Source organism: Salvelinus fontinalis, chromosome 6 (assembly GCF_029448725.1).
Source record: "Salvelinus fontinalis isolate EN_2023a chromosome 6, ASM2944872v1, whole genome shotgun sequence".
NCBI classification, from domain to species: Eukaryota; Metazoa; Chordata; class Actinopteri; order Salmoniformes; family Salmonidae; genus Salvelinus; species Salvelinus fontinalis.
In genome coordinates this window covers 13,739,168-13,751,189 of record NC_074670.1, presented here as the reverse complement: position 1 = coordinate 13,751,189, position 12,022 = coordinate 13,739,168, and the positions used below count along the sequence as shown (strand labels likewise).

The 12,022-nt window shown below is 47.5% G+C and overlaps 1 protein-coding gene across 1 annotated transcript; it reads right to left on the bottom strand.

Annotated features, from left to right (window-relative positions):
- Positions 1 to 1,918: 1,918 nt before the first annotated feature.
- On the bottom strand, positions 1,919 to 8,522 carry LOC129856663 (protein S100-A1-like). Its single transcript, XM_055924404.1, has 3 exons — positions 8,468 to 8,522; positions 2,709 to 2,874; positions 1,919 to 2,632 (listed from the first exon to the last, which is right to left on the bottom strand). Exons 2-3 carry the CDS (start codon positions 2,871 to 2,873, stop codon positions 2,471 to 2,473), a joined length of 327 nt encoding a protein of 108 aa, XP_055780379.1. The 5' UTR covers position 2,874; positions 8,468 to 8,522; the 3' UTR covers positions 1,919 to 2,470.
- Between the last annotated feature and the right edge of the window lie 3,500 nt (positions 8,523 to 12,022).

Below are 12,022 nucleotides of genomic sequence, written 5' to 3'. Positions count from 1 at the left end.
CTGTAGCTTTACAATAAAACAAACTCTGTGGCCATATCCTGATTCAAAGAGCTGTAGCTTTACAGTAAAACAAACTCTGTGGCCATTAACCTGATTCAAAGAGCTGTAGCTTTACAGCAAAACAAACTCTGTGGCCATTAACCTGATTCAAAGAGCCGTAGCTTTACAGTAAAACAAACACTGTGGCCAGTAACCTGATTCAAAGAGCTGTAGCTTTACAGCAAAACAAACTCTGTGGCCAGTAACCTGATTCAAAGAGCCGTAGCTTTACAGTAAAACAAACACTGTGGCCAGTAACCTGATTCAAAGAGCTGTAGCTTTACAGCAAAACAAACACTGTGGCCAGTAATCTGATTCAAAGAGCCATAGCTTTACAGTAAAACAAACATTATGGCCAGTAACCTGATTCAAAGTGCTGTAGCATTACAGTAAAATAAACTATTACTGTACTAACAGGCCTGTTTCAAGGTCATTTCAAGCTCTTCCTACTGCCAACCAAATGTTGTATGTGCACATTTACAGGATTGTGTGTTTGCATATGTGTTGTAGTACCATTTGGAATGTTTGATTAATGCATTCCTATCACATTACAATTCTGTACCACATCAGTGTTCATCGACAATGGAAATATTCCATATTTGGTATAGACTACCACCATGCTGAATATCTGTTTCCTGAGGGATTTAGTCTGTTCTGCTAATTCTAAAGGTTTAATATTCAGTAATGTTGGCTTTGGATTCAACTTTAGGAAGAACATCTTAAAAATGAGAAGACAGTCTAAGATGGGTCAGCGTGGAACACAGTTCTGAGATCTGTTGTTGGACAGATTATAGAGCTCATTGTGAAGCTTCACAGATCTTCATAAGGTATGGATGAAACTGATCTGTCACTGTCAGGCCATCCAGGTACTGTTGGTATCAGTGGTAATGTAAAATATTAGGCTATTCAGGTAATATCCTTCAGAATGACCTCGACGGGACCGCAGTGGAGAAGGTTAAGGCTTCAAGTTTTTCGGCGTACACATCACTGACAAACTGAAATGGTCCACCTAAACAGACACTGGTGTGAAAAAGGCGCAACAGTTACTCTTCAACCTCAGGAGGCTAAATAAATTTGGATTGGCACCAAAAACCCTCACAAACTTTTACAGATGCACAATTGAGAGCATCCTGTCGGCTGTATCATCACCTGGTACGGCAACTGCACCGCCCGCGACCGCAGGGCTCTCCAGAGGGTGGTGCGGTCTGCCCGACGCAAACTATCTGCCCTCCAAGACACCTAGAGCACCCAATGTCACAGGAAGGCCAAAAAGGTCATCAAGGCTGGGAATGAGAGACTGAAAAACAGCTTCTATCTCAAGGCTATCAGACTGTTAAATGCTGTTAAATAGACATCACTAGCACATTAGAGGCTGCTGCCCTATTTAGATAGACTTGGAATCACTGGCCACTTTAATAATGGAACACCAGTCACTTTAATAATGTCATTCATTATTCATCTCGTATGTATATATTGTATCCTATTCTACTGTATCTTAGTCTATGCCGCTCTGATATTGCTCATCATATATTTATATATTCTTAATTCCATTCCTTTAATTAGATGTGTGTGTATATGTTGTGAAATACTTGTTAGATACTACTGAACTGTTGGCGCTACAAACACAAGCATTTCGCTACACCCGCAATAACATCTGCTAAACACGTGTATGTGACCAATAAAATGTGATGTGATTAAGTTAATGGAAGTGCAGCACAGACACAAAAGTCCATCCCTGGAGTGTCTCTCACTCTGCTCCCATCTGGTGGCCAGACTGTGTTACTACTCCTCTCATCCATCAGAGAGACTGGGTAAATGAGGAATATCCCAAACATACACACAACGTATCCAGAAACCACAACAATACTCCACGACAAGCTTTGGTTAAATGTCATGTTTATTCTATCGAGGAGGAACAGTTTAACAAAACGAATGAAAAGACAGAGAAATTATATTCACATATTCAACAATGACCGTTATTAATGATGACTTAAACTCTCCACATTTTCACTCTGGAATAAACTTCTGTGTGTTGGGTTTGGTTTGGATCGAGACGGCACACACACTAAACACTAAACACACTGCCCAGTGTGCCACGATGCATCTATGAACATCTGAGTGTGTGTGTGCATGTGTGTGGTATGTATGGTGTGTGTAGGTCTCTGTTATTAAACAGTAGACATTAAGCCTAGCCAGGATTTGAGTGGAGATGTCTCATAATGACCGTGCTTCTACACCTGCATTGTTTGCTGTTTGGGGTTTTAGGCTGGGTTTCTGTACAGCACTTTGAGATATCAGCTGATGTAAGAAGGGATTTATAAATACATTTGATTTGATTTGATCGTCCTCTCCTCAGTGAGTGAGTGTGAGAGAGAGAGCATAGATATGTGTGAGTGTACATGTGTGTGTTGTGTACATGTGTGTGTTGTGTTCACTTCTTCTCCCCCTTGTCGTTGTACTCCAGGAAGAAGTCGTTGCAGGCGACGGTGAGCGCCCCCACCAGAATAACAAACTCAGTGAAGTCCACCTCTCCATCATTGTTGGCATCCAGGTCCCCCATCACCTTGTCCACTGCTTCCTTGTCCTGGGCATTCTGGGTGAGGGAGAGAGGAAGACTTTTACGCTGTGTGTCTGTGCGTGTGTGTCTGTGTGTGTGTCAATCTCCTTACCCCCAGGTAGTTGCCCAGCTCTGCAGAGAGCATCACTTTGAGCTCTGCTCTGCTCAGGGTGTATTTGTCGCCCTCGTCTCCAGAATACTTATGGAAGGTCTGGATCATCAGCTGCATGGCCGTCTCCAAGGTGGACACATTCTCTGTGTTGGTAGGGTTAGACATACTACAGAGGTAGAGAGACAATAGACATGATTAGGATCAATATTAATAACATTGTTAGACACTACAGAGGTAGAGAGACAATAGACATGGTTAGGATCATGATTAATAACATTGTTAGAAATACTACAGAGGTAGAGAGACAATAGACATGGTTAGGATCATGATTAATAACATTGTTAGAAATACTACAGAGGTAGAGAGACAATAGACATGGTTAGGATCATGATTAATAACATTGTTAGACATACTACAGAGGTAGAGAGACAATAGACATGGTTAGGATCATGAGTAGGTGTTTCACATTGTAGTAGGACATCAAGTGATGTAGCCTGTGCAGAGTGTGTGTATTTTCTCATGGAAGCTGAGCCAGGATCAGATTGATCAGTCAAACACACTGTAGAGAGCAGTGGAGGCTGGTGAGAGGAGGACATCTCATAATAATGGCTGGAATGGAGTGATATCAAACACATGAAACACCCCCCCAAAAACGTGTTTGATATCATTCCATTCCAGACATTATTATGATCCATCCTCCCCTCAGCAGCCTCCACTGTTACAGAGACACAGTATCAACTGAGTTAGCAATAACCATGTCTGCTGAGCACGGCAGGACAGATAGGACGAGAGAGAGAGATGGATGAATAGACAGAGAGAGAGAGCTGCTTGTTCCTCAAACCTGTCTAGTTCCTGAATTAGTCACAAGTATAAAGTCATCCTACCCAACATCTGAAAAACTACAAACCCCAAGAGCCCTACTACATTACTAAAGCCCCAGACAGTTAGCCATGGAGTATGATGATGATTGATGGTTAGTTTCCCCACTTAAGGATAAGTTGATCCTGGATCTGTGGGGAGCCACATTGAGACACTGATGGAAAGGAGATAGGTAATAGTGAGCAGGATATGTGAACCCCAGCCTTCTGATAAGAGTGAAACTCACACCAGGTAGAAACACACCCAGCTCTAACTCTGTCTCTAACCCTAAAGCCCTGTCCTGTCCAACCCAGTACAGGAGGAACTGGGACCATAGGAACCTGAGCTGCTCTCTACCTGAGCTGGACTGGATGGTTGGTAACAGAGAAGACAGGTGTATGTATCCCACCACCCTGCCTCCATCCCAGCCATCCATCTCTTTATCCCACCCCTCATCTCTCCATCCCACCCCTCATCTCTCCATCCCACCCATCCATCTCTCCATCCCACCCATCCATCTCTTTATCCCAGCCATCCATCTCTTTATCCCACCCCTCATCTCTCCATCCCACCCATCCATCTCTCCATCCCACCACTCCATCTCTTTATCCCACCCCTCATCTCTTTATCCCACCCCTCATCTCTCCATCCCACCCATCCATCTCTCCATCCCACCCCTCCATCTCTTTATCCCACCCTTCCATCTCTTTATCCCACCCCTCATCTCTCCATCCCAGCCATCCATCTCTTTACCCTACCCATCCATCTCTTTATCCCACCCCTCCATCTCTTTATCCCACCCCTCATCTCTCCATCCCAGCCATCCATCTCTTTATCCCACCCCTCCATCTCTTTATCCCACCCCTCATCTCTCCATCCCAGCCATCCATCTCTTTATCCCACCCCTCCATCTCTTTATCCCACCCCTCATCTCTCCATCCCACCCTTCCATCTCTTTACCCCACCCTTCCATCTCTTTATCCCACCCCTCCATCTCTTTATCCCACCCCTCATCTCTCCATCCCAGCCATCCATCTCTTTATCCCACCCCTCATCTCTCCATCCCAGCCATCCATCTCTTTATCCCACCCCTCCATCTCTTTATCCCACCCCTCATCTCTCCATCCCAGCCATCCATCTCTTTATCCCACCCCTCCATCTCTTTATCCCACCCCTCATCTCTCCATCCCAGCCATCCATCTCTTTATCCCACCCCTCCATCTCTTTATCCCACCCCTCCATCTCTTTATCCCACCCCTCATCTCTCCATCCCAGCCATCCATCTCTTTATCCCACCCCTCCATCTCTTTATCCCACCCCTCATCTCTCCATCCCAGCCATCCATCTCTTTATCCCACCCCTCCATCTCTTTATCCCACCCCTCATCTCTCCATCCCAGCCATCCATCTCTTTATCCCACCCCTCCATCTCTTTATCCCACCCCTCATCTCTCCATCCCAGCCATCCATCTCTTTATCCCACCCCTCCATCTCTTTATCCCACCCCTCATCTCTCCATCCCAGCCATCCATCTCTTTATCCCACCCCTCCATCTCTTTATCCCACCCCTCCATCTCTTTATCCCACCCCTCATCTCTCCATCCCACCCTTCCATCTCTTTACCCCACCCTTCCATCTCTCCATCCTACCCTTCCATCTCTTTATCCCACCCTTCCATCTCTTTATCCCACCCTTCCATCTCTCCATCCCACCCTTCCATCTCTTTATCCCACCCTTCCATCTCTTTATCCCACCCTTCCATCTCTTTATCCCACCCTTCCATCTCTCCATCCTACCCTTCCATCTCTTTATCCCACCCTTCCATCTCTTTATCCCACCCTTCCATCTCTCCATCCCACCCTTCCATCTCTTTATCCCACCCTTCCATCTCTTTATCCCACCCTTCCATCTCTCCATCCTACCCTTCCATCTCTTTATCCCACCCTTCCATCTCTTTATCCCACCCTTCCATCTCTCCATCCCACCCTTCCATCTCTTTATCCCACCCTTCCATCTCTTTATCCCACCCTTCCATCTCTTTATCCCACCCTTCCATCTCTTTATCCCACCCTTCCATCTCTTTATCCCACCCTTCCATCTCTCCATCCCACCCTTCCATCTCTTTATCCCACCCTTCCATCTCTTTACCCTACCCTTCCATCTCTTTATCCCACCCTTCCATCTCTTTACCCTACCCTTCCATCTCTCCATCCTACCCTTCCATCTCTTTATCCCACCCTTCCATCTCTCCATCCTACCCTTCCATCTCTTTACCCTACCCATCCATCTCTCCATCCTACCCTTCCATCTCTTTATCCCACCCTTCCATCTCTTTACCCTACCCTTCCATCTCTCCATCCTACCCTTCCATCTCTTTACCCACCCTTCCATCTCTTTATCCCACCCTTCCATCTCTCCATCCTACCCTTCCATCTCTTTATCCCACCCTTCCATCTCTTTATCCCACCCTTCCATCTCTCCATCCCACCCTTCCATCTCTTTATCTCACCCTTCCATCTCTTTATCCTACCCTTCCATCTCTTTACCCTACCCTTCCATCTCTCCATCCTACCCTTCCATCTCTTTATCCCACCCTTCCATCTCTCCATCCTACCCTTCCATCTCTTTACCCTACCCATCCATCTCTCCATCCTACCCTTCCATCTCTTTATCCCACCCTTCCATCTCTTTACCCTACCCTTCCATCTCTCCATCCTACCCTTCCATCTCTTTATCCCACCCTTCCATCTCTCCATCCTACCCTTCCATCTCTCCATCCTACCCTTCCATCTTTTTACCCTACCCTTCCATCTCTTTACCCTACCCTTCCATCTCTCCATCCCAGCCATCCATCTCTCCATCCCAGCCATCCATCTCTTTACCCTACCCTTCCATCTCTTTACCCTACCCTTCCATCTCTCCATCCCAGCCATCCATCTCTCCATCCCACCCATCCATCTCTCCATCCCAGCCATCCATCTCTCCATCCCACCCATCCATCTCTCCATCCCAGCCATCCATCTCTCCATCCCACCCATCCATCTCTCCATCCCACCCATCCATCTCTCCATCCCACCCATCCATCTCTCCATCCCAGCCATCCATCTCTCCATCCCAGCCATCCATCTCTCCATCCCAGCCATCCATTTCTCCATCCCACCCCTCCATCTCTTTATCCCACCCCTCATCTCTCCATCCCACCCATCCATCTCTCCATCCCAGCCATCCATCTCTCCATCCCAGCCATCCATCTCTTTATCCCACCCATCCATCTCTTTATCCCACCCATCCATCTCTTTATCCCACCCATCCATCTCTTTATCCCACCCATCCATCTCTTTATCCCACCCCTCATCTCTCCATCCCACCCCTCCATCTCTTTATCCCACCCCTCCATCTCTTTATCCCACCCCTCATCTCTCCATCCCACCCCTCCATCTCTTTATCCCACCCCTCATCTCTCCATCCCACCCATCCACCTCTCCATCCCACCCTTCCATCTCTTTACCCTACCCTCCCATCTCTTTATCTCACCCTTCCATCTCTTTATCCCACCCCCATCTCTCCATCCCACCCTTCCATCTCTTTATCCTACCCTTCCATCTCTTTATCCCACCCCCCATCTCTCCATCCCACCCCTCATCTCTCCATCCCAGCCATCCATCTCTCCATCCCAGCCATCCATCTCTCCATCCCACCCATCCATCTCTCCATCCCAGCGATCCATCTCTCCATCCCACCCATCCATCTCTTTATCCCACCCCTCATCTCTCCATCCCACCCATCCATCTCTTTATCCCACCCCTCATCTCTCCATCCCACCTCTCTATATCTCTATCCCACCCCTCTACCTCTCCATCCCACCCCTCCACTTTCCCTTCCATCTATCTGTTGATCCCATCCCATCCCTCCACCTTCCCTTCGCCCCCCATCCCTTCCCCACCTCTCCATCTTACCTCCACCACCCCTCCACCTTCCCTTTGCTCCTCATCCCTTCCCCACCTCTCCATCTTACCTCCACCACCCCTCCACCTCTCCATCTTACCTCCACCACCCCTCCACCTCTCCATCTTACCTCCACCACCCCTCCACCTCTCCATCTTACCTCCACCACCCCTCCACCTCTCCATCTTACCTCCACCACCCCTCCACCTCTCCATCTTACCTCCACCACCCCTCCATCTTACCTCCACCACCCCTCCACCTCTCCATCTTACCTCCACCACCCCTCCATCTTACCTCCACCACCCCTCCACCTCTCCATCTTACCTCCACCACCCCTCCACCTCTCCATCTTACCTCCACCACCCCTCCACCTCTCCATCTTACCTCCACCACCCCTCCACCTCTCCATCTTACCTCCACCACCCCTCCACCTCTCCCACCCCTCTTCCCTGACCACTCTACTTCTTTCCCTACAATTACATTTACACTGTATCAAATTCACTTTATCCCAACAGAAATCTGAGGTCATTCTTGTTTAGGAAAAATATAGATTTGCCTCCTTTGAGCAAGATATTAACATAAACAGAAAATAAAGAAGAAAAAGAAGAGAGAGGTCAGGACAGAGGAAACACAACAGGTCATAAACTCCATACAGGCTAACATCACACCGGTATAGACCAGGGAATAGACATGAAATCCCCAAACACAGAGTAGTGAAGTCTACAGTGCAGGCTGTGTGCTCTCCCCTTTCTGTAAGAGTTATATTGACGTTGTTTAGGGTTACAGCAACGCAAACTTTGTATCATTGTCTCTAGATCACAAACAGCTGAAATATATTTCATCTGCTACACATGTTACCGTGCTAGACAGAACTACCTCCTGAAGAGCAAAAGGGCTGAATTATTTTGCCTGTTGCTGAAAACGGCATTAATTCCTGAGTCAACTTTTCTTCCTTACCTGAGCAAAAGGAGGAGTGCTGGCCTGCTGTTGGACACGTAGAGGGAGAGTAACGAAGAACGGTGAGGAGGGGGAGATGGACAGCCTCTTAAATACTTCTCTCCCTCCTCCCACTTCACCTCTCTCCCTCCTCCCACTCCGCTTCTCTCCCTCCTCCCACTCCGCTTCTCTCCCTCCTCCCACTCCGCTTCTCTCCCTCCTCCCACTCCGCTTCTCTCCCTCCTCCCACTCTGCCTCTCTCCCCTCCTCCCACTCTGCCTCTCTCCCCTCCTCCCACTCCGCCTCTCTCCCTCCTCGCCTCTCTCATCCTCCTCCATCCCTCTCTTCTTCCACCTGTTGCTCCTATTCTGTCCCATTACCCCATCTCCTCTCCTCCTTCTCCGTTTACACGACGGACACCTGCCTTCCTGTGATGGACAGATAAGATCCATCCTTCATAAAAGCTGTCAGACATGACACCACATCACTACCTCAGGATGATCACATTTCCATTATTAGTATGAAATATTACCCCCTCTGGTGTAGCATACTCATTACTGTAGAGTATGGTATAGTATGGTATAGAGCTTGACCTAGTGTCAAGAATACTGGAGAACACTCTAGCAGTTTCACCTGTGAGAGATGTGAATTAAATCTTAATGAAATCATGAATTATCCTTCAAGAAGTTTTTGAGAAAGCCAGGGAGAGGAGGAGAGGGAAAGCAGAAGAGGAGAGGAGGAGGAGAGGGAAAGCAGAAGAGGACAGGGAAAGCAGAAGAGGAGAGGAGGAGAGGGAAAGCAGAAGAGGAGAGGAGAGGGAAAGCAGAAGAGGAGAGGGAAAGCAGAAGAGGAGAGGAGGAGAGGGAAAGCAGAAGAGAGGAGGAGGAGAGGGAAAGCAGAAGAGGGGAGGGGGAGAGGGAAAGCAGAAGAGGAGAGGAGGAGCAGAGGGAAAGCAGGAGAGGAGAGGAGGAGGAGAGGGAAAGCAGAAGAGGAGAGGAGGAGGAGAGGGAAAGCAGAAGAGGAGAGGAGCAGAGGGGAGCGATGTGGTGTAGCCTAGCCACAATGGAGACAAGGTGCAGAGAGAGCCACAATGGAGACAAGGTGCAGAGAGAGAGCCACAATGAAGACAAGGTGCAGAGAGCCACAATGGAGACAAGGTGCAGAGGGAGCCACAATGGAGCCAAGGTGCAGAGAGAGAGCCACAATGAAGACAAGGTGCAGAGAGCCACAATGGAGACAAGGTGCAGAGAGAGAGCCACAATGAAGACAAGGTGCAGAGAGCCACAATGGAGCCAAGGTGCAGAGAGCCACAATGGAGCCAAGGTGCAGAGAGAGAGCCACAATGAAGACAAGGTGCAGAGAGAGAGCCACAATGAAGACAAGGTGCAGAGAGAGAGCCACAATGAAGACAAGGTGCAGAGGGAGCCACAATGGAGACAAGGTGCAGAGAGCCACAATGAAGACAAGGTGCAGAGAGAGAGCCACAATGGAGACAAGGTGCAGAGAGCCACAATGAAGACAAGGTGCAGAGAGAGAGCCACAATGAAGACAAGGTGCAGAGAGAGAGCCACAATGAAGACAAGGTGCAGAGAGCCACAATGGAGACAAGGTGCAGAGAGCCACAATGGAGACAAGGTGCAGAGAGCCACAATGGAGACAAGGTGCAGAGAGAGCCACAATGGAGACAAGGTGCAGAGAGAGCCACAATGGAGCCAAGGTGCAGAGAGAGCCACAATGGAGCCAAGGTGCAGAGAGAGCCACAATGGAGCCAAGGTGCAGAGAGAGCCACAATGGAGACAAGGTGCAGAGAGAGCCACAATGGAGACAAGGTGCAGAGAGAGCCACAATGGAGACAAGGTGCAGAGAGAGCCACAATGGAGACAAGGTGCAGAGAGAGCCACAATGGAGACAAGGTGCAGAGAGAGCCACAATGGAGACAAGGTCCAGAGAGAGCCACAATGGAGACAAGGTGCAGAGAGAGCCACAATGGAGACGAGGTGCAGAAAGAGCCACAATGGAGACAAGGTGCAGAGAGAGCCACAATGGAGACAAGGTGCAGAGAGAGCCACAATGGAGACAAGGTGCAGAGAGCCACAATGGGGACAAGGTGCAGAGAGAGCCAGAATGGGGACAAGGTGCAGAGAGAGCCACAATGGGGACAAGGTGCAGAGAGAGCCACAATGGAGACAAGGTGCAGAGAGAGCCACAATGGGGTATCACTTACTGTCTCAGTCAGTGTGCTATTGTAGCAGTGGATTACCATGTCCCGGGGCTGTAGCCATATTGTACTGCGTGTCAAAACATAGGCCAGGGAAAGCAATGTTTAGATAAACACCACGACAACAGGAGAAACCCTGGAGGAAGGTGAGAGGCCCTGCTATGGCGCCGACAATATTCTTTCAAAGATGCATGCCATCCACAAGATTAAAATACAGACTATCTCAATACTTATACTCTGAAATGGAAAATATTTCATTTACAGTTTTCCACAATTGTTTACACACGTTTGCTGAATCATTGGGCCATTTTCCCAAAACTCTAAACACAAAACTTTACAAATCTCTAGCAAAAGCAAACACTGCATTGAAAACTGTTTTATCGCTTTCTATAATGTTTTTTTTGTTGCATCAAAATGACACGCGTCATATGAATAGATCTGTCTACCAACCAAACACACTGATGTGCTCAACACAAAACACTATTATGAATATCCCAGCAGTAGGTTTATGATGTGCTCAACACAAAACACTACTATGAATATCCCAGCAGTAGGTTTATGATGTGCTCAACACAAAACACTACTATGAATATCCCAGCAGTAGGTTTATGATGTGCTCAACACAAAACACTACTATGAATATCCCAGCAGTAGGTTTATGATGTGCCTAACACAAAACACTACTATGAATATCCCAGCAGTAGGTTTATGATGTGCTCAACACAAAACACTACTATGAATATCCCAGCAGTAGGTTTATGATGTGCTCAACACAAAACGATACTATGAATATCCCAGCAGTAGGTTTATGATGTGCTCAACACAAAACGATACTATGAATATCCCAGCAGTAGGTTTATGATGTGCTCAACACAAAACACTATGAATATCCCAGCAGTAGGTTTATGATGTGCTCAACACAAAACACTACTATGAATATCCCAGCAGTAGGTTTATGATGTGCTCAACACAAAACGATACTATGAATATCCCAGCAGTAGGTTTATGATGTGCTCAACACAAAACACTATGAATATCCCAGCAGTAGGTTTATGATGTGCTCAACACAAAACACTACTATGAATATCCCAGCAGTAGGTTTATGATGTGCTCAACACAAAACACTACTATGAATATCCCAGCAGTAGGTTTATGATGTGCCTAACACAAAACACTACTATGAATATCCCAGCAGTAGGTTTATGATGTGCTCAACACAAAACGATACTATGAATATCCCAGCAGTAGGTTTATGATGTGCTCAACACAAAACGATACTATGAATATCCCAGCAGTAGGTTTATGATGTGCTCAACACAAAACACTATGAATATCCCAGCAGTAGGTTTATGATGTGC

Coding starts and splice junctions, on each gene's coding strand:
- LOC129856663 (XM_055924404.1), bottom strand. CDS start 2,873: ATGTCTAACCCTACCAACACAGAGAATGTGTCCACCTTGGAGACGGCC. Junction 2,633..2,708: donor AGCTGGGCAACTACCTGGGG/GTAAGGAGATTG, acceptor TCCCTCACCCAG/AATGCCCAGGACAAGGAAGC.